The sequence below is a fragment of the Salarias fasciatus genome, chromosome 17 (assembly GCF_902148845.1).
Source record: "Salarias fasciatus chromosome 17, fSalaFa1.1, whole genome shotgun sequence".
Lineage (NCBI taxonomy): Eukaryota > Metazoa > Chordata > Actinopteri > Blenniiformes > Blenniidae > Salarias > Salarias fasciatus.
The window spans coordinates 3,757,356-3,778,473 of record NC_043761.1 but is presented as its reverse complement, the minus strand read 5'-3'; the positions used below and the strand labels follow the sequence as shown (position 1 = coordinate 3,778,473).

Sequence of the window (21,118 nt, the reverse complement as noted above, 5' to 3'; positions counted from 1 at the left end):
CAGGTCTCCCTGCTGTCCTCACTGGACCGGATCACGTGGGTTTCGGTTCTCGGAGCTGTTTGTGAGAATGGATCTGACCCGGCGCCCTTGGCGAGTCCTCAGAGGACTCATCATCCACGCTGCTACTTCTTCTGGTCTGTCTGCTCTCTCGTGTCCTGGGGTGGTTCAGACCCGGGTCAGAGTGAAACAGCTTTAACCTTTAACCTTTATCCTCTGAAGGTGGTTCACCAAGATCTCAATGCTTTAGATGACGCGACGTGTCTTTATCTGTGTGACGGATCAGCTGGTGAACCTGAACCTGCTCTCAGGTCCGATCAACGGATCAACGGTTTCATTTCAGTTCAATTAGTTACGATAAAAAAAAAAAAGCCTTTTTACAGCCTTCAATGAATGTATTGTAATTAATGTGATTAACTGACGGCCCTCGTCTGTGTTAAATGTACAGATTAAAGAGCTTTCAGTCTCTTGGTTCATTTCAAAATAAAGGCACTTCACAGACAGAATGATGCTCCTGTCCTCTCCTCCTCCCTCCTCTGGCCTCCGTCAGGTTGGGGCAGTCAGAGCTCCAAGGTTCAGATCCATCACAACACGTGGCTCCACTTCCCCGGACACAACATGCGCTGGATCCTCACCTTCCTGCTGCTCTTCGTCCACGTGTGCGAGTTCGCCGAGGGGATCGTCTCCAGCAAGTGAGGCCTCGCGTCGGCTTGAACTTCGACCCCGGGAGAGCGAGGCTCTGATGGAGGAATATGTTCTCTTCCTGCAGGGTGATGGATAGCAATCAGCTCCACCTCTTCATGCCAGCGTTCATGGGCTTCGTGGCGGCCACGACCTCGGTGGTTTACTACCACAACATCGAGACGTCCAACTTCCCCAAGCTGCTGCTGGGTGAGCGCGCCTGGCACCACCCGCCGTCGCATCGCGTCGGGTTCCGTCTGAAGATCTGAGTCTCATTTGGTCCTGTGCCTCAGTGCTGTTCATCTACTGGGTGCTGGCGTTCATCACCAAGTCCATCAAGCTGTGGAAGTACACGGCGTTCTACGTGGGGCCGCAGCACCTCCGCTTCTGCATCACGGCGCTGCTGGTCGTCCTGTACGGACTCCTGATGGCCGTGGAGATCAACGTCATCCGGGTCAGGGTGAGCCGCTGCCTTTGACCTGTAATTTGACACCAGGATCATAAGCGACTGTCACAGGGCTAACATCTGGATGACAGCCGCCGGTTCATGCTCCTGATTTCAGAAATATTATGCAGGAGAAAGAAGGAGGTCCTGCAGACCGGTTTATTGTAGGGGTTAAAGGATAAGTCGTCAAAGCTCACTCCCAGGTTCCTCACAGTGTCACTGGGGGTTAAAGCAACACCATCCAGAGTCACTGTTTGTTTAGATCATTGTTCTCTCAGGTGTTTTGGGCCAAATTTAACTACTCCTGTTTTATCTGAATTTCGGAGGAATTTTCTGAATACTCCTTTCTTTGGATTGTACAGCCAGTTTATAGCGGTTGTAGCTGTCCTCTCTCATAGGCCCAATTATTAAAATGTGTGTCAGGTGATCCCCCCCCCCCCCCCCCCCCCCCCCCCCCCCCCCCACAGCACTCAGTCCTGAGAGTGATGGGAGGAGGAGACTTTGTGGATTTGGACATTTCAGTGCCAGGTGGAAACATGACCATAAACTGGAGCTGTACGAGTCTTCGCGGTTCTTCGCGGTTCTTCACAGTTCTTTGCTGTGCTTGTGTTCCCTCTGCAGAAATACGTCTTCTTTGCCAACCCTCAGAAGGTGAAGCCTCCAGAAGACCTGCAGGATTTAGGAGTTCGCTTCCTGCAGCCGTTTGTCAACCTGCTGTCAAAGGTTCAGAACATCTAAACACCTTCATCGTGTGTGTGTGTGTGTGTGTGTGTGTGTGTGTGTGTGTGTGTGTGTGTGTGTGTGTGTGAGCGTTCTTGTATTTCTATCCTTGTCGGGGCCAAATGTCCCCACAAGGATAGCAAAACGTGGAACGACGTGCCTTGTGGGGACCTTTTTCCGGTCCTAAGTAGGAGAAACAGTGTTTTCTTGACCATGTTGTTGTTACTGAAAAAAGTAAAAGTGCAAAAACATTTCTTTAGGGTTAGGCTTTGTTGTGGTGTGGGTTAGGGTTAGGGTAAGGGTCAGGGTTAGGGGCTAGACATGAATGGGAGTCAATGGACGGTCCCCACAAGGATAGAAATACAAGACTGAGCGTGTGTGTGTGTGTGTGTGTGTGTGTGTGTGTGTGTGTGTGTGGGGCAGGTCAGATTAGAACCAAACCAAGAGAACTTCTTGGCGTTTTCACCATGGTTTAGGTGTAGCTCCAGTCGTGGTTGATCCAGTGGTGGTTTGAGTATAGATCCAGTGACGCTTTAGGTGCAGATGAAGAGTTGGTTTCTCACCGCTCACTGTTTCTATGTGACCTTTCAGTTAAATCATGTGGTTTTTTTATCCCAGGATTCCGAGCAGAGACAGAGGTCGCAGAGGTCTGTCTTCCCTGAACTCATCATTTTACGAAGACGAGTCAGAAAAGTTTCACTGAACTCAAAATTCAGCGCATTTTCTCCTGAAGCACTTTGAACATTTTTCTGAAAAGATTGTTTCAAGAGCCAATTCAAGCTTTTTCTAACTTTACAACAAAACATGACTGTAGATGTAAAGATGGAACAGGTCAGGTAAAGGAGAGAAAAGAACATCAGAACCTTAAAACCGTCTAGACAGATGGTGTTTAGAATAAGTCCAGATGGAGAAGTCCTGCAGCCTGGACCAAGTCTGGATCAGAGTCGACCTGGAACTCCTGAACAGGAGGAAGTAAGGAAATGCTAATGGCAATGCTAACAGGAAGTGCCTTCACCTCCTCTCCAGGCCACGTACTGGTGGATGAATCCTCTGATCATGGGCGCCCACAAGCGGCCCATCGAGCTGAAGAAGATCGGGAAGCTGCCCATCGCCATGCGAGCGCTCACCAACTACCTGCGACTGAAAGACGCCTACGAAGACCAGAGGGTGAGACTGACGGGGGTGAGCCCAGCCGCCGTTTCCCTGGGTGCGTCACTCTGTCCCCGTCTCGCTCTCCGCAGACCGCCGAGGACCCCGAGCGAGCGCCGTCCATCTGGAGGTCCATGTACCGGGCGTTCGGCCGGCCCATCCTGCTAAGCAGCACCTTCAGGTACCTGGCCGACCTCCTGGGCTTCGCCGGGCCGCTCTGCATCTCCGGCATCGTCAAGTACCTCAACGTGACGAACAACATCTCAGAGGCGGACAAGAACAAGGTGTCCTTGTGTTTCTACTTCTTCTGCTTCTCCTTCGTCTTCTTGTCATTTAAACCTCAGTTTTTACATTTTGAGTGAAGAGACATGCCGCCACACTGGTCACATGCTGCTTTCACCCATCTCTGTCTCAGTGCCAGTGCCAGCTAATTGGTGAGCTCGTTAATGACCTCGTTAGGGATCTCGTTAGTTACCTCGTTAATTAGCCAGTGAGCCACATTGCTAACATGAATTGCATGGCACGGTAGAGTAGTGATTTGCAATCTTGTCTCACAGTGGGAGGTTCCCCAGTCGGAGGTGTTAAAGGTGACTGGAGTGATGCCCTGTGCTGGACTGCTCACCTGTACAGGTGTTAGCCTCAGACCAGAGGGGGGGTTCACTTCCAGGACTTCACTACCTTCAGTTTGATTTCATGATTTAGAAGACAAAGTCTCTGAATTAGAATCAAAAACTTGATATGGCAGTAAATAACACTTCAGCTCTTCCTCCCCCACCAAATCTCCCCCGGCCGTTCGGTGTGTCGGATACAGAACAGAGCAGCTGCATTTCTCAGCGACGTGGAAAATTCTCCACTCAGCTCTCACTCCGAGCGTCAGCCGAGCTGCTGCCTACGCCAGGCTCCACCGCAGCATGTGAAGGATCGGCAGCCGAGTAACGTGCAGCACATTCCTGAATCTGATAACGCCGCCTCCAAAATAAAGCGTTAAGTCATGAAATTCAAATGAGTGCTGAAGGCACAGTGACCTGCAGAGCTGCTGCCTCTTTCACACGCTCGCTGAGGCTACTGTTAGCATTAGCATTAGCTGCTGTTTTCGTCCCTCTGAGGAGGGCAGGTGAGGCTGAGGGTTTCACACGTGTTCACTGAGTGTTCTCCGGGTCAGACTGTTGGTTTGAGTGTGTTCCGTGTCTTCAGGGAACGGTCATGGGCGTGTACTTCATGTCGACCACGGAGCTGCTGCAGAACAGCTCGGTCCTGGCCGTGCTGCTCTTCCTGGCGCTGGTTCTGCAGAGGACGTTCCTGCAGGCGTCGTACTACGTCACCATCGAGACGGGCATCAACCTGCGAGGAGCTCTGCTGGTGACTGCCTGTCCATCACGTTCTCTCTCTCTCTCTCTCTCTCTCTCTCTCTCTCTCTCTCTCTCTCTCTCTCTCTCTCTCTCTCTCTCTCTCTCTCTCTCGCTCTCGCTCTCCATCCCTCCATCACGTTCTAATGTTCTCTCTCCTTCCAGGCCATGATCTACAACAAGATCCTTCGCCTGTCCACGTCCAACATGTCCATGGGGGAGATGACTCTGGGGCAGATCAACAACCTGGTTGCTATAGAAACCAACCAGCTGATGTGGTTCCTGTTCCTCTGCCCTAACCTTTGGGCCATGCCCGTGCAGGTGTGTGTGTGTGTATGTATGTGTGTATGCGTGCTTGTGCGTGCGTCCAGTGACCAGACGTGTGTGTGGTGGTCCTCAGATCGTGATGGGGGTCATCCTGCTGTACTACCTGCTGGGTCCCAGCGCCCTGGTGGGGGCGTCCGTCATCGTCCTGCTGGCGCCGGTTCAGTACCTCATCGCCACCAAGCTGGCGGACACGCAGAAGAGCACTCTGGTGAGTGGACCGGACGCCGCAGGACCCGGAACCAGGGTTCGGCGGCGTCCCCTGAGGTCGGACCGCTGCGTTTTGTTCCAGGAACACTCCACGGACCGGCTGAAGAAGACCTCGGAGATCCTGAAGGGCATCAAGCTGCTGAAGCTGTACGCCTGGGAGAACATCTTCTGTGACAGCGTGGAGGAGACCCGAGGCAAAGAGCTGACCAGCCTGAGAACGTTCGCTTTCTTCACCTCCATGTCCAGTAAGACCCCGCCCCCTTTCTGAAGCCCCTCCTTCAAACGGGCGCGAAGCTTCTGTCCCTCCTGTCCCTCTTGGTTCGAAAGGGGGTCACGTTCTGGAACGTTCTCCCACTCTTCTGTCTCTCCTCCGACAGTCTTCATGAATGCTGCGATCCCCATCGCCGCCGTCTTGGCGGTAAGACGTGTCCCCGCCCCCACCCCGTCCTTTGACCTTCCACGAGCTTTGGGGACGTGAACTCACCTTGTGGACGTTCTCTCGTAGACGTTCGTGATGCACCACTGTATCAGCAAGTCCGGCCCCACCCCCTCCGAGGCCTTCGCCGCGCTGGCGCTCTTCCACATCCTGGTCACGCCGCTCTTCCTGCTGTCCACCGTCGTCCGATTCGCCGTCAAGGCTCTGGTCAGGTGCGTCGACCAATCAGCATCCGGCACTGGAACAGAGTACCCATTACTTTGTAAGAAATGTCTTTTGGTTACACATCATAACTTTGCTAAACTAGTTGCTATTTGCTAGCAAACTCTATTTTTAGTATATTTCCATTGTAAAAGGTGGAGGGGGCGTGTCCCTGACATGATTGACACCTTGATGTTGAGGTGTCCCCTCCCTCCAGAAAGGGACAAAGAAGAAATTTGCTTGAAATGTCAATTTCTTGGGATTAATTTGGACAAGTCTTCGTATAAATGACCCAACGTGACACACACAGGATTTAAAGTGATTTGGAGGTGGAGGGGCTTTGAATTGGGGGTAGCGGGGCAGACGGGTGGATGTTTGGGAGTAAATCTAATTAAAGCAGCTTGAAGGAAACTTGATGGCAGAGAGTCGAAACTGGACACTCCCCAGAGAGCTACGATTGACCTCAGCACTGTTCCTCGGTGTGTATGTGTGTGTGTGCGTGTGTGTGTGTCGTAGTGTCCAGAAGCTCAGCGAGTTTCTCCAGAGTGATGAAATCGGAGACGACAGCTGGAGAAACGGAGACATTTTGGTGTCGTTGGAAGCTGGAAAGAAACACGTGGGAATGGTGAGAAACAAAGTCACTCTGAGCTTCCTGTAACCTGACACCCAGATGCTCTTCCTGTAACCTGACACCCGGAGACTCTTCCTGTAACCTGACACCCGGAGACTCTTCCTGTAACCTGACACCCGGAGACTCTTCCTGTAACCTGACACCCGGAGACTCTTCCTGTAACCTGACACCTGGAGACTCTTCCTGTAACCTGACACCCAGATGCTCTTCCTAACCTGACACCCGGATACTCTTCCTGTAACCTGACACCCGGATACTCTTCCTGTAACCTGACACCCGGAGACTCTTCCTGCAACCTGACACCCGGAGACTCTTCCTGTAACCTGACACCCGGAGACTCTTCCTGCAACCTGACACCCGGAGACTCTTCCTGTAACCTGACACCCGGAGACTCTTCCTGTAACCTGACACCCGGAGACTCTTCCTGTAACCTGACACCCGGAGACTCTTCCTGTAACCTGACACCTGGAGACATTTCACCTCCACCTGCCACTTTTGGGGCTCCTGTAGACCCTCTCCCCTCAGTAATCTGGTCTTTCAGTGGAGTCACATGCTGAGGGATTATCACTGCTGAAGAACTGGAGCAGTTCTCTGAATGGTTTTTGTCATGTGAGAAGAAACTCAACAGTCCAGAAAAGTTCTTCGATCAGAGAGAAGTTTGATCACTGAGCTGATCGGCTGTCATCTGTTCTCCTATCCGGTTCTCCACGTTCTCTAATTCTACCAAATTGACATCATTTCTGCATCAACATCAAAGAGGAAGGAAACATGGTGAAATCAATCAATCAATCAATCAATCAATCAAGCAAAGTACTTTTAGAGCAATTAAATGCAGATCAAAGTACTTTACAAGTTAAAAAGTTAAAGAGGTACCAGTGGAGCTGGATGCTCCAGATACTGTCATGATGTGATAATTGATCCAGATACTGTCATGATGTGGTGATTGATCTAGATCAAGTAGTGACGTGGTGATTGATCCAGTAGTGGTGATTGATCAGGCGTCGGCTGGCTCTGCTCCTCCTCCTCAGTGAACTTTCACTCTGACCTTGAACCCTCCACGGCACTGGTGTTTTCTTTAGTTACTAAACATGATTTCATGTATTTCAAAGCATTTGTTGTCCTTTTGTGTCTGTGTGTTCGGCGTGTCCTGATCGGAGCGTCACAGCGTGACGGGATTCGAGCCGTGTCCCTTTCCCAGAGGAGAGGCGCCGGATGCAGGAGAGTCTTGTTTATTAGTGGATGCTAACTCCCACATCTCTGTGTTTTTCTTCTCTTCCCTCTGAAGACCAAAGCCATCAACAGGAAGCACCCTATGCGCTACCAGATGGACAACTACGAGCAGCCGAGCAGGCGGCAGATGAGGCCCACGGAGACGGAGGATGTGGCTGTCAAGGTCAGGGTCAGAGGTCAAACGCTGGGGGATGGTGGGGTTAGAACAACAGCTGGAGGATAGTTTACATCTGGAGGCCTGAGCTGCACCGGACCGTCAGAAAACGTCCTGTCTTCCCTCCATGACCTCTGAGTGTTCTGTTCATACGGAGAGAAAATGTCTGTGTTTCTTTGAAGAATCAGAAGGTTCCTGGAGAACATTGAATTTCAGCTCAGCAGCTTCTTCTTCACTGGTTCGACGGGATTCACTTGATATAAATGAGTCCTCGGGGTCGTTAACAGTCACACGTCCTCCCAGAGCAGCTGTTTCACCTCCTGACCGTTTGTTCTCGGGCGGCGTGCAGGATCATACATGAGACGTGTGTTTGTCTGTGTGTGTGTTTGTGTGTGTGTGTGTGTGTGTGTGCGCGTGCACTCCCCGACTCCTCACAGGAAGTGTGGAGTTCACACGAGAATTTGTTGAACCCTTGAAGGGCCTGGTGAGCATTTTCTCAGCCCCTCAGCGACGACTTGCCTTCCGGTCGGATCCCTGCGGAGTGACGCTGCTGAAATCACGTCAGGATCCGGATTAGAGAGTGATGCTACTGTTCTCATGTCAGGATGAGGGTTAGATAGTGATGCTGCCGTTCTCAAGTGAGGATGTGAACTAGAGTGTCTAGACTGGAGACCTAATGAGTCAAAACCAAACCGTTACGTCAAATATAATCAATCAGAATTGCTCTGAATTTGTGGCTTTTTGCCATGAAATGACCCTCAGACAGAGTGTGAATGCTAGCATGTTAGGGCTCACACCTTGTTGAGACTCAACTGGGGCCTAAGAAGCTGCATCAGAGTTGAAACCTACTGAAGAATAAGGTGTACACAGTATATACCTTATTGGTATATACCAATATACCAGAAGAACGCCTAGTGCGAAATTATCGCCGGAAGAGGCCCACATCCGTTTGCTATCTGGGATTAATCAGTCCAGAAGAGACCGATAAAAGACAAGAGAGCTGCTTAAAGCAGAACCGCCAACCAACAAAGAGCAGACTGACATGTTGTAGAGATCGGCCTGATGGAAAAGCTTCTGTTTCAAACTACAGAACGTTTTATGCTTTTCTGGAACATGGTAGGAAGACATCAGACCTGTGACTTTTTCTAAACACACTGATTTGAATCAAGAGTTATACATCACCTGTTGTGATCTGAGGTGTGATTTTTCGATTAAAACCTCAAATTGATAATAAAACAAGAAAGGCGAGGTGACCAATGAGGTGAGACAGTCATCGAAGCGTTTCAGTCGACTCCACTGAAAAGTTAAAAAGCGCTATTTACTGGATCAATTCAGGCTCGAACAGCAAATTTAAGCCTGTGTATTTATTGATTTATTGAATTTCAGTAGACTTCAATGAAACAATACTGGCCATAGTCACTTTTAATCAGAGATAAACAGAATAAAGAACATCGACTGAACACTCTCAGTCAGGCTCCAGTGAAGACGAAAACCCTTGGAGGGTCCCTCTCGGAGTCCCTCACAGTCAATCGCAGTCGCTCTCGGTCTCTCACTGTTCCACCTCAGTCCCTCACAGTCAGATGTTCATCTTCCGCTTCTCTAAAGCTTCTTTCTTTTCCTGAACAGTGGCGACTGGTGGAGTCTTGGCAGCTCATTTTACGATCACTTTATGGTCCATCGGTTCTTCATCTTTAATGTCATCTTGGGATAAAATCTGCATGGTTTGACCTGTAGACCCTGTTTTGTGTGTGTGTGTGTGTGTGTGTGTGTGTGTGTGAGAGAGACCGTGTAGTCAGTCCAGCGGTGACTCGGCCAGGCTCAAACCAGACGAGCAAACAGCGCGTCCACCAGTTCCATCAGGGAGATGTGTGTTCGCACTGCTCAGCGTCCTTCATGTGCTTGTTCTCAGGTGACCGGCGGATCGTTCACGTGGGGAAACAACCTGGTGACGCTGTCCGACATCAACATCCGCATCCCCACAGGTGGGACGGGCGTCCGCCGCACATCAGCACACTGCAGACAACCTCTGGAGAGCTGCTGTCTCCACCAGTCTGTTAGCTTCAGCATTAGCTGCTGTCTCTACCACACCGTTAGCTTTAGCATTAGCTGCTCTCAGTGTCTCCACTAGCAATGATTTGCTTCCAAGGGTGTCCTTAGTTACAAAATGTATTATTCTTAAATAATATGTATGTCTCTATTGACATTTTTGTTATTTTGTAATTTGTAATAATTTGTAATAAACTTGACCATTACCTTTAGCATTAGCATTATTAGCATGAGGGTTAGGAGGAGGAGGAGACGAAGATATTTATGTTTGAAGAACTTTGTAGCTCCAGGAAGTGATTTCTATGAAAACAAAGTGAGGTTGACCCAAGCGGTCCCCTCTCTCTTTCTTTCTCTCTCTCTCTCTCTCTCTCTCTCTCTCTCTCTCTCTCTCTCTCTCTCTCTCTCTCTCTCTCTCTCACATTCCCCAGAAGAGACTCTCCTGTCATCCCAGCCATGCTACTACTAAGATAAACAGGATTTGTTGTTCTGCCAAGTGCTGTGTAATGTGATTATGGCTAACTGAATGTGTGTGTGTGTGTGTGTGTGTGTGTGTGTGTGTGTGTGTGTGTGTGTTTCATGAAGAGGTGTGCTTTACAGGGCAGTGATGATATCTAAATTTAGGGCAGAGGGATTATTTCAGCCATCTGAGCAGCTCGGGTTAAAGATTTGTTCGTCGTCAATTATTTGAGTCAGCCTCATAATCTAATCAGTTCCCTCCATAGATGAAATATTGTCTTGTTTTTAAATCCGAGCTGATGATTCCTGTCCAGGAGAAGATTTACTTGTGTTTTAGCTTCAGTGACCTCAGCTCTTCTCTCGATATGAGCTGCTGAATATCTCAAGTGAGCCCATCAGCTGATCTCCAGCGTGTTGCTCTTCCAGGTCAGCTCACCATGATCGTGGGCCAGGTGGGTTGTGGGAAGTCCTCGCTGCTGCTGGCCATGCTGGGAGAGATGCAAGCCGTCGATGGACGAGTCTACTGGAGCAAGTAAGACGTTCCTGCAGCGTTTCATAGAAGCATCTTTGTTAAGAAAGATGAAATGTGTGTTTTGAGTGTTTGCAGCTGCAGCATATTTTGGTGTTTGGAGTGGAAATGGACTCGTCGCACCAGCTTGTGGTTGAAAGTGGAACTGCTGGTTCCCGATTAAAAACTTTCTCTGCAGTCAAAGACATGTTCTCCAGATGATGGGACAGTCTTTCCTCTGCTGATTATTTCAGAATCTTTAAATGTTTCAAGCTGAAACTAAATATTGGACTTTTAATATTCAGCTTGCATTTCATTGTGTAGCTTGATTATATCAAGGTATTTTATTCTGAAATTAATACAGTGGATCAAATAATGAAATGAGATGGTCAGTTTTCACTTTTCATTTGTATTTAATGCAGCAAACTAAAGTTACTTTCAAATCAGCTTGACATCGAGTCAATGCTCAGTGTCATATTGATTTAAAGAAGCATTGATCCTCCCTGAAAATGGCTTCAGAACGGACTCCACGGGCTCTTTTAGTCTGATTTCAGTTGATTTGTGAGGTTCGGACTCGATCCTAACCAGTTTAGCGCAGCAGCAGTCGAGTTACGAGTCACTTGACTCATTCCTGATGATTCCCTCCACCGATTGGCTCCGGAGCACAGAAGATCGATAAAGCCCATGGGCATGAGGAATGAGGAGTGTGAGCCGAATGGCCTTATGGGACAGAACCCAGGCTGTTTGTCTGTCCCTCTTCTGCACTCGTCCCTCCAGTTTCCCGTCCTCTCTGGGGGGTTTTCTGCTCGCTAACCTCTGTTTGCCTCTCCGGGTGTCCGTCGTGTGTCTGTCTCTTCCTCTTCTGCCTCCTCGCTGTGTCAGGCCACCTGAGTGTGAACCTAGCCACCCGGGCAACATCAGGTACCTCCTCTCTGACCTCTGACCTCCGCTGTCTGAAACACCCTCATTTGTTTCCTGGTTTGGATCAGAGGGGTCAAACTGCTGTTCGCAGTCGGTCCACTAGGGGGTCGCACTGTTTTTCTGAGAATCAGCTGACTGACAGAACAGGCAGCAGATCACCGTGTTCCTACAGGAAGTTTAGCGCGAGATCCACACGGCGAGGAGGCTAAACTCAGCCAGGAGATCAGCTTGTTTTAAATCTCTGTCTGAGGAGAATCGCATCGGTGTCGTCAGGAAGGAGACGGAGCGAGTGGAATTGGCGGCGCTGTCGTGACACAGCGACTGACGACTGTTACGGCAGACACTGTAACCCGCCGACGTCGGTGCATCACCCCTCTACACCCTCCCACCCCCATGTCACCAAAACCCCGCCCCTTCTGGTGTGAACTCGTCTCCTACAGGGGAAAGATTCACCTGCGTTTAGGTAATTCTGATGTTGTGGGTGTTGATTCACTGATTCCAGCTCTGATTAAGGGTTTGACTCCTCTGATTCATTGATTCATCCGGTGCTGTCTTAGGGAGCATTGAGCTGTTTGGTCAATGCAGCCAGTAAGTGATGGCAGAAAACTAAAAACACTGAAAACTTCTTTTGACTAGCGTCAAGGTTCGGCTTTGTCTTCCTGTGGAAACATTAAAATGCTTCCTTCATCAATAGATGAGTGGAAGTAAAACAGGAAAATCACATTAAAAAAGGCTGAACTTGAAGAAACGTGAATATCGAGGACGTTGCACCTGATTTACTGAAGAAGACAAAGAAAGACATATAAAAGACACAGACTGGATCCAAGTGTCCGGTTGAATGCTGATCTTCTAACAATCTGATGGATAATTGTATGACTCCTGAAAACATGGACCGTTTTTAAATCAGCTCCGCCTGAAGAGAAATGCTGCTCTTATTGTGGCGAGGTTAGTTTCCTCACTTCAGAGACTCTCCTGTTTCCTGTCCATCTTGTTTCTTACTGTCTCTCTGAAACTCTTCAGGTGAATTTTTCTTTTTTTCCTTCTTTTCTTCGCCTCAGCTCACTTTTCCTCTTTCTCTTTTGTTTTCCCATCTTGTGCCCAGTCGACGTCCCGATAAACCGTCTAACTGTTAAGAAAACGCTGGTTTAAGCGCTCCTGTTATGCCGACTGAGTCACTTTCTAAACAAACTGGAGTCTTTCATTCATTGAAGTGATTTTTAGTAAACGTAAGCCTTTGAGGTCCATTGAAGCTGTCGTGTTGAGACGCTGCTCAGTGACGGACAAGAAAGAAAATGTCATTCCTGAGTCTTCATGCTGGTCAAAGTTCGTCTCCACACTGTTCCCACACTGAGTGACGGAGTGTCTTTTCTCCGTCCGGTGGAGACTCGTCAGCTCCGACTGTAGTCGTCACACACCCTCCGAGTCTCCAAACCTAATAATGAGCACCGGGCGGTGACTGCATCACTTACGTGGCCCATCACTTCTGGGTGGGGAGTTAATTAGATTCTCAGTTGGAAGGAAAACCTCATGTGTCGTTTGTCTCCTCTGACCACGTCCGTCTGCCCTCTGTCCGTCCGTCTGTCCACTGTCCGTCTATCTGTTTGCCCTCCGTCCGTCTGACCTCCGTCCGTCGGTCCTCCATCGTCTGTCCTCCGTCTGTCCATTTGTCCATCTGTGTTCTGCTGTTTCTTGTCCTCTGCCTCACAACCGTAAATGTGGTGGATTTGCTGCAGTGGCTGGGTTCTAACACACTGACGTGACTTTGACAGTTGGTCAGAGACCGAGGCGTCTGACGAAGACATCAGGAGGTACTCGCTCTTCTTCCGGTTCGGATCTGAAGTGACCCCGATACGCCCCTCCCTGACTTACCCCCCCACCATCAGCCTCAACTCAATGTCCGTTGTGGTGGTTGTTGTTGTGACTGTGGCTCAGAGAGTGTCAGTTTCCGCATCGTTCATGAACACCAGTAAAACAGTTTCAGGTGTTTCAGTGCCGTCTGTTGTCTCATCACTCCTCAAAGGCAGTGGAAGTTTTCAGTTGAGTAAAATAGAAATAATTTCCGGTAAAATTAGTGGTGGAACACGTTGTCCTTGACACGGCGTCATCTGGATTCAGTGGAACGACTCAAACTTATTGATCTGGATTTATGAACCTTCAGAGTTAGAAGACGACACACTCTAATAACTGAGATCAGCTGACTTTAATCCAAGCAAAGGAGCAAATGAGGCAGATTAAGACCAAAGGCTTGACTAAAACCAGTATCAAACCAAACAAGCCCAGAGATGTGGTAAAAACTCCTGATTCCACTCAAAATAGCTTTAAAGCAACAGTCCGGGGCAACATGGCGGCTGCAGAGGAAGGCTGCTGAAGCTCCTCAGTCTGGAATCGAACCAGAGATTCCAGTGTGAAGGTTTGAAGGTGTGACGCTGTAGTGATGCTTCCTCTAATGTCTTCCAGGACAAGGTCGATTAAAGCTCCCAAACCAACCGGACAACTTTTTGAAAAGCTGCTTGATCAAAGTTCTTTGCCAGCACTGATCAGTTAGCAGCGCCGTCTTGGCTTGCGAGCTTTAGCACCTGCAGTTTGTGTTCATGAGCGAATGCTTCGGGTTTCACGGCCTCCGATCTCATCGTCGTCGTCGTCGTCGTCTTTGCCGCCGCTCCTCCTCCTCATCAGTTTTGTGCCGTCTGATCCTGAAGTAGTTCATTTGGTTCTCGCTGGACCTCAGTAGCCCAAACATAAACTAATCGGCATGCTAATGCTAATCTGTACCAGACATCTGCAGGTAAGTCTTCACTTCTCAGCATGTCCATTTGATCATTTTCTCCATGAACACTGTGTTTTACTGTATGTTGTTCTGAAAAAGAGAACCCTTCATTGTCCAGTTAAACCGGTTCCAGCCTGTTCTCACAGGTCAGACTCGCGTTCTGACCCTTGAATGTTCTCGACCGTGTGGTTTGTCCTCAGCTCTCCGATCAGACTCCCAGCAGGCTGCTTCCTGGTCGTTGCCGTCTTTGTTGGTGTTGCTGTTTTGGTTGTCGTCCATGTTTCTGTTGGGTCTTACTTTGCAGCTCGTCCTTTAAACCCCCCCCCCCCCCCCCCCCCCCCCCCCCCCCCCCCCCCGACCCTCGGCCCATTTCAGCCCCCATACCTGACTCTCTGCCGTGGGGTTTTGTTCTTTCGTCAACTTTAATCCTGTCCATCTCTCTTTTGAAATGTTTCCTGTGTGGATGCTGCGTTCATAAAGCTGATGGGAGCAGAGGAACTGATCTATTAATGTATTAGCTCTATGTTACTGCTTGTAATTTGACATCAGCCTCATAATTTTCTGTTGACCCTAATGGAGACGATGCCAGTTGAACGTTTTGACCCCAACAGTCCTCTAGGAAGCCGCTCTTCTGAAAGCCTCGTGCAGCTTCGATTCTTCGTAATTTGACACCAGGCTCTTCACCCTCCACAGACAGCGAACTTAGCTGGAGCGTCCATTTACAGACACAGAGAGAACACAAACCACACACAGTCAGGAAGTAGAACTAACAGACAGGAAGTAGAACTCAGACCTTCCTGCGGTGAGGCGACTGGTCCATCTTGTTCCTGTCACACGCTCTGTCCGTTAGCATCTTGTTGCTCAGGAACATCAGTAGATGAGTGTCTCTGCTCTCTGAAGTCTTATGAACGCAGAGCTCGTTCTGAGCGGCACCGTTCTCCCGTTCCTCGCAGTAAGAACCGGTACTCTGTGGCGTACGCTGCTCAGAAGTCCTGGCTGCTCAACGCCACGGTGGAGGAGAACATCACCTTTGGCAGCTCCTTCAACAAACAGAGGTTTGAAGAGAACCGCGTTCCGTCACAGTCCAGTTTGAGCCGTTCCTGAACCCTGACCCCTGACCCCTGCCATCTACATCTCAGATACAAGGCCGTGATCGACGCCTGCTCGCTGCAGCCCGACATCGACCTGCTGCCGTTCGGAGACCAGACGGAGATCGGAGAGAGGGTACACTCTTGTTCCGGGATGTTCCTCACGGCTGTTCATCACGGCTGTTCTTTCTCCTTGACGTGGTTCTCCTGATGTTTTCTGATACCTGCTGTCGACAGGGCATCAACCTGAGCGGAGGACAGAGACAGAGGATCTGTGTGGCTCGAGCACTTTACCAGAACACCAACATCGTGTTTTTGGTAAGAAGTCTGATCTTCACCTGGTTGGATGGGGGGTAAAGGTCAAAGGTCATCAGGTGGATCTAAGCCACTGATGGCTTTTATATATTTGACACCTGACTCATTTCTGAAGTTGATCTAAAGTTTGTTTACTTGATTTCATGACGGTGAAAATGCAGATTTACAGATCAGATTCCAGTCCTGGACGGCGAGAACCACAGTGGGAACCACAGTGGGAACCACAGTGGTTCCCATGGCGATAACTATGGTGAGACCAAAGATGGGAACCACATACATATCACCGTTCTCGCCGTCCATGGTGGGAACCACTGTGGGAACCACAGGGAGAACCACAATGAGAACCAGAGTGAGAACAAGAGTGTGAACCAAGAATCACAGTGAGAAGCAAGAACCAAAGGAAGAACCAGAGGCGTTCCTGTGACGGTTCCTCTGCAGGACTGGTATCTCTGACTCAGATCGGCGCCGCCCTTCACGTCTCTCTTGATCAGATTAACCTCGATGTTCTCCACTGATGCTATCACACATCTGAGTCTGACGGGGTCTCGAACCGCCGGCCGCTGGGATGAGGAGGCGTCCGCTCCGCCGTGCCGTCATGTGTTTGTCTTTCTTTGAGCTGGACGTGGTTACCCAGCATGCCTCTGGCCTGAAGAGCCTGGTCGCGTCCCGGATGTGAGGAGGGAACGTGTGAAGTGGAACGTCCAGCGAGGAACGTCTGTTTTCTTTCATTAACCTCATTTAGCAGCTCGCGCTCCTCGTCCGCTCCGCCTCGCGGAGTCGGACATTAACACCGTCTCCGATGACACTCAAGACTCCACCCGCTACGCCTCCGTGGATGTTTGTCCTGTTCTCGAATCATTTGTCCCATTTTTAGAACTGCTGTAGCGACCACGAGGCTTCACTGGAGTAGAAACCTGACAGAGGAACTCAGTTTGTGTGTTGATCTTGTAGTGTGAACGGCTCTGTGGAGCAGTGTTTCACCCTGTTCCTCCCAAACAGGACGACCCCTTCTCGGCGTTGGACATCCACCTGAGCGATCACCTGATGCAGGAGGGAATCCTCAAGTTCCTGCAGGACGACAAGCGGACCGTGGTCCTCATCACCCACAAGCTGCAGTACCTGACCAACGCCGACTGGGTGGGTCCCCGGTTCAATCCCATACTCTCTACCTGTTCACGCTCTTTTATTTTTCCACTATTTATACTTTTCAAATAAATCCTATTCGGTTAAACAACAGCCTAAAGAACAAAAGTCCCGCCCACCAGGTTTTCAGTTTATTCATCGTGAAAACGCCTCATAAAAGCATCAAAACAACCATGAACAATAAGAGCAACAAACGTGAATAACTTCACATCATGTTGAGTGTGAATTCAGCTGAGATCCTCTTCTTTTAGGCCTGATTGTTCCTGTGCTGTCAGTCATATATTTTCCTCATAGAAGTCATGTGACCCTGTGAGTTAGAACCGTGTGTTCCAGATTATAATCCACATTTCTTCAGTTGTTCAGGTGATCATGTGACATTTATTATGAAGCGGCGTATAAAGCTACACCTGTGCGTAACATCTAGAGCCACTAGGTGTCACTGTATGACACCAGAATGAGTCTCACAGCTCAGATAAGATGATGAGAATGTTCACTCGCTCATGTTGGTTCTCTTCAGATCATTGCGATGAAGGACGGTTCCGTTCTCAGAGAGGGAACGCTGAAGGACATCCAGACTCACGACATCGAGCTGTACGACCACTGGAAGACTCTGATGAACCGGCAAGACCAGGACCTGGAGAAGGTACCGAGACCATGTCCTCTCTCAGACTGCTTCCTCATCTCTGTCTCATGAGGGTTTCTCTTTCTCATAGAGGTTTCTTTCTCATCTCCTTCTCATCAAGGTTTCTCTTGCTCATCTCCTTATGAGCATTTTCTCTTTCTCATCAAGATTTTCTCTTTCTTCAGGTTTTCTTTAGGTTTTCTCTTCCTCATCTCTTTCTCATTAAGGTTTTCTTTCTCATGTCTTTTCATGAAGGCTTCTCATCTTCATTTCTCATGAAGGTTTCTCATCTTCATCCATTTCTCATTAAAGTTTCTCCTCATCATCTCCTCGGGAAGTTTTCACATCTTCATCTCTTTCTCATGAAGTTTTCTCATCTTTCCCTCCATGCTTGTTGGTAGGATGTGCAGCAGGACAGTCAAACGACGCTGGAGAGGAAGACGCTGAGGAGAGCATTCTACTCCCGAGAGGCCAAGAACCAAGTAGACGACGAAGACGAAGGTGGCAAACGTTTCCTTACTCACTCACTTTGTCTCATGAGAGTTGAGAACTGGACCTTCAGTCTTTACGATAAAATGCTTAACCACACTGAACATCAACAGCAGTGAATGAAAGAAAGATGAAAAGACTTTGATTTAATAGTTTAAATAAACTTGTGATTTACAAAAATGTACTGTTAAATGAGAACAAAATATTGAAAATAAAAATGTGAAATTCAGAATACAAATTGAAATTTGTTGATTTCCCTTTTTATTTTCGCAGATTTAACAGGAGAACAATAAAGAAAAATGGATAAACATGATTACAAAAGAGTCAAATAAAGTTCATCAGTAATATAAACAGAAATATTCATTTAAATTTGAACTTGCAGTGGATGATTTCAGTGTTTTATCAGTGTTGCATGTTCGCAGCACATTAAACAAACTGCGACTGGTACTTTTAAAAATTTCTTCGCTGTAGTCATTTGAAACGAATGTTTCCACAGAGGAAGAGGAGGAGGAGGAAGAGGACGACAACTTATCGACGACCACCAACAGGCGATCCAAGATCCCCTGGAAGGTTACTGAATCATATCAATCAGTTCATTCTCTCCATGTTTTGATCTGTTGTTCTAAAGATTGCGTTCACTGAAGTGACGTGTGGGGTTATACTGAACAGTGTTTTGGCCGTCTGCCTCAGGTGTGCTGGCGTTACCTGTCCTCCGGGGGCTTCCTCATGGTCTTCCTCATGATTTCCTCCAAACTGCTCAAACACTCAGTCATTGTGGCCATCGATTACTGGCTGGCCATATGGACGTCCACCAAAACCAGTCCGAAAGTGACGTCAGGAGCCGACACTCTCAACGTCACTGTCAGTGTCAACAGCAGCCTCATCAGTCCGACTCCGGGAGCTGCTGGAATTTCAGGAGTTACTGGAGGCTCTGACGCTCAGGTCTGACATATCTGACAGGCTGTGGCTGGACTACAGCGGGTGGGGTTTAATTTGGGCATGCACGTGTGTATGTGTGTGTGTGTGTGTCTGACCCGCAGTCGGATGGTTACTACCTGCCGGTCTTCATCGTCCTGTGTGCGGCTGGAATCACTTTGTGCCTCATCACGTCGCTCACCGTGGAGTTTCTGGGTCTTTCTGCAGCGACGAGCCTCCATCACAACCTGCTGAACAAGATCATCCACGCCCCCATCAGGTACACAGACACACACACACACACACACACACACACACATGCACACACATCCAGATTACAGAGCACCTTCCTCCTCTAACCTCCAGATTTCCGTGTGTGTTGCAGGTTCTTTGACATCACTCCTCTGGGTCAGATCCTCAACAGATTCTCGGCTGACACCAACATCATCGACCAGGTAATGTTCAGCCTTCAGCTCCAGTTGAGTCTCTCTCTTGTCGCCCAGATTAGGCCTTCAGGTTTGGACTGTGTGTGCATGTGTGTGTGTGTGTGTGTGAATCCTTTAGCACATCCCTCCCACGCTGGAGTCTCTGACCAGATCCACACTGCTGTGTTTATCAGCCATCGGGGTCATCGCCTCCATCACCCCCCTCTTCCTAATCCCTCTGGTCCCTCTCTGCGTGGCCTTCTACTTCATCCAGAAGTATTTCCGGGTCGCCTCAAAGTGAGCCCACCCACGTTTAAATACTTCCCACAGTGAATTTGCGGCAGGACACAATAAACTTAGTGCACAGAAGCATGATTGAGAGAGAAAAGGTGAATTAAAACGACTGTTATTCTCAGGGACCTTCAAGACCTGGATGACTCCACTCAGCTTCCTCTGCTCTGCCACTTCTCCGAGGCAGCCGAGGGTCTGACCACCATACGAGCGTTCAGGTGCGCGCGCGCACACACACACACACACACACACACACACACACACACACACACACACACACACACACACACACACACACACACACACACACACACACACACACACACACACACACATAAATACATCTCGAAGGCTGGAAGGATGGTTGGTTGGTTGGTTGGTTGGGTGGTTTGTGGGATGATTGTTTGGATGGTGGGGTTATTGGCTGGTTGGCTGGTTTGATTGTTGGCTGGTTGGTTTGTGGGGTGGTGGGATGGTTGGTCTGATGGTTTATTAATTGATGGGATGGTTGCTTGGTGGTTGGCTGGTGGGTGGAATGGTTGGTTTGTTGGTCGGGTGGTTGGTTTGTGGGTTGATGAGATGGTTGGTTGGTTGGATTGTTGGCTGGTTGGATGGCAGGTTGGTTTGAGGGGTGGTGGGACGGTTGATTGGTTGGTTGGTTGGTGGGTTTGTGGAATGGTTGTTTTTTTAGCTGGTTTTTGGTTTGATTGTTATGGGATGGTTGGTTTGTTGGTTGGATGTTTAGTTGATTGGTTGGTGGAATGATTGGTTTTATAACTGGTTGGTTTGTGTGCTGGTTGGTTGGTGGAACGGTGGGTATTTTTGGCTGGTTGGTTGCTTTCTTACTTGGTTTTTGGTTAGCTGATCAGTTGGTTGGTGGGGGTTGGTAGGTCGGTTGGATAGATGCTTGGTCTGATTCATGATTGACCTCAGGGAGGCGTCCAAGAGCCATTCTAAACAGATGCCCGGGCTAGCTCAGCTGGCCCCTCTCGATGTGGAGGAGTAGCGGCTCTACTCCGAGCTCCTCCCTGGTGGCTGAGCTCCTCACCCAGTCTCTAAGGGAGCGGCCAGCCACCCTACGGAGGAAGCTCATTTCAGCCGCTTGTGTCTGGATCTTGTCCTTTCGCTCATGACCCGGAGCTCATGACCATAGGTGAGGGTAGGAATGAAGACTGGCCAGTAAATCCAGAGCTTCGCCTTTCAGCTCAGCTCCCTCTTCACCACAACGGACCGCTACGACTGCATCACTGCAGCCGCTGCTCAATCTCATGCTCCGAGGTCTCTCCACCGACCTGGAGAGGACAGACCAGAGGTTCTCGAAGTATTCCTTCCACTGGAACTCAATGTCCCCAACCTCCCTTGTGATCTGTGATAAGCTCTCCTGGGGTTGGCAGTTGAAAATCCTGCTGACAGAGGGTTCCACCAGACATTCCAATCCGACCCTCACAGCATGTTTGGGTCTGTCAAGTCTGTCCGGGTCCATCCTCCGCTGGCGAATCCCAACTCACCACCGGGTGGTGATCGGTCCACAGCTCTGCTCCTCTCTTCACCCAAGTGTCCAAGACAAGAGGTCAGAGGTCAGATGACACAACAACAAAGTCAACCGCC

The 21,118-nt window shown here is 49.3% G+C and overlaps 1 protein-coding gene across 1 annotated transcript in view; it reads left to right on the top strand.

The window, feature by feature from the left end:
- Nucleotides 1-21,118, top strand: part of abcc9 (ATP-binding cassette, sub-family C (CFTR/MRP), member 9) — a 39,149-nt gene that overhangs the window by 1,593 nt on the left and 16,438 nt on the right. The window contains exons 2-31 of the mRNA XM_030113424.1: nucleotides 548-689; nucleotides 767-888; nucleotides 972-1,138; nucleotides 1,745-1,846; nucleotides 2,870-3,010; nucleotides 3,085-3,276; nucleotides 4,187-4,351; nucleotides 4,504-4,659; nucleotides 4,739-4,873; nucleotides 4,955-5,117; nucleotides 5,250-5,290; nucleotides 5,378-5,520; nucleotides 6,026-6,134; nucleotides 7,426-7,533; nucleotides 9,434-9,506; nucleotides 10,453-10,558; nucleotides 11,417-11,455; nucleotides 13,225-13,263; nucleotides 15,176-15,277; nucleotides 15,362-15,446; nucleotides 15,548-15,628; nucleotides 16,625-16,762; nucleotides 17,286-17,411; nucleotides 17,792-17,891; nucleotides 18,376-18,449; nucleotides 18,570-18,821; nucleotides 18,920-19,074; nucleotides 19,180-19,249; nucleotides 19,359-19,516; nucleotides 19,636-19,728. Coding sequence (XP_029969284.1) covers nucleotides 548-689; nucleotides 767-888; nucleotides 972-1,138; nucleotides 1,745-1,846; nucleotides 2,870-3,010; nucleotides 3,085-3,276; nucleotides 4,187-4,351; nucleotides 4,504-4,659; nucleotides 4,739-4,873; nucleotides 4,955-5,117; nucleotides 5,250-5,290; nucleotides 5,378-5,520; nucleotides 6,026-6,134; nucleotides 7,426-7,533; nucleotides 9,434-9,506; nucleotides 10,453-10,558; nucleotides 11,417-11,455; nucleotides 13,225-13,263; nucleotides 15,176-15,277; nucleotides 15,362-15,446; nucleotides 15,548-15,628; nucleotides 16,625-16,762; nucleotides 17,286-17,411; nucleotides 17,792-17,891; nucleotides 18,376-18,449; nucleotides 18,570-18,821; nucleotides 18,920-19,074; nucleotides 19,180-19,249; nucleotides 19,359-19,516; nucleotides 19,636-19,728 — 3,577 coding nt within the window. The remainder of the gene's footprint in view (nucleotides 1-547; nucleotides 690-766; nucleotides 889-971; nucleotides 1,139-1,744; nucleotides 1,847-2,869; nucleotides 3,011-3,084; nucleotides 3,277-4,186; nucleotides 4,352-4,503; nucleotides 4,660-4,738; nucleotides 4,874-4,954; nucleotides 5,118-5,249; nucleotides 5,291-5,377; nucleotides 5,521-6,025; nucleotides 6,135-7,425; nucleotides 7,534-9,433; nucleotides 9,507-10,452; nucleotides 10,559-11,416; nucleotides 11,456-13,224; nucleotides 13,264-15,175; nucleotides 15,278-15,361; nucleotides 15,447-15,547; nucleotides 15,629-16,624; nucleotides 16,763-17,285; nucleotides 17,412-17,791; nucleotides 17,892-18,375; nucleotides 18,450-18,569; nucleotides 18,822-18,919; nucleotides 19,075-19,179; nucleotides 19,250-19,358; nucleotides 19,517-19,635; nucleotides 19,729-21,118) is intronic.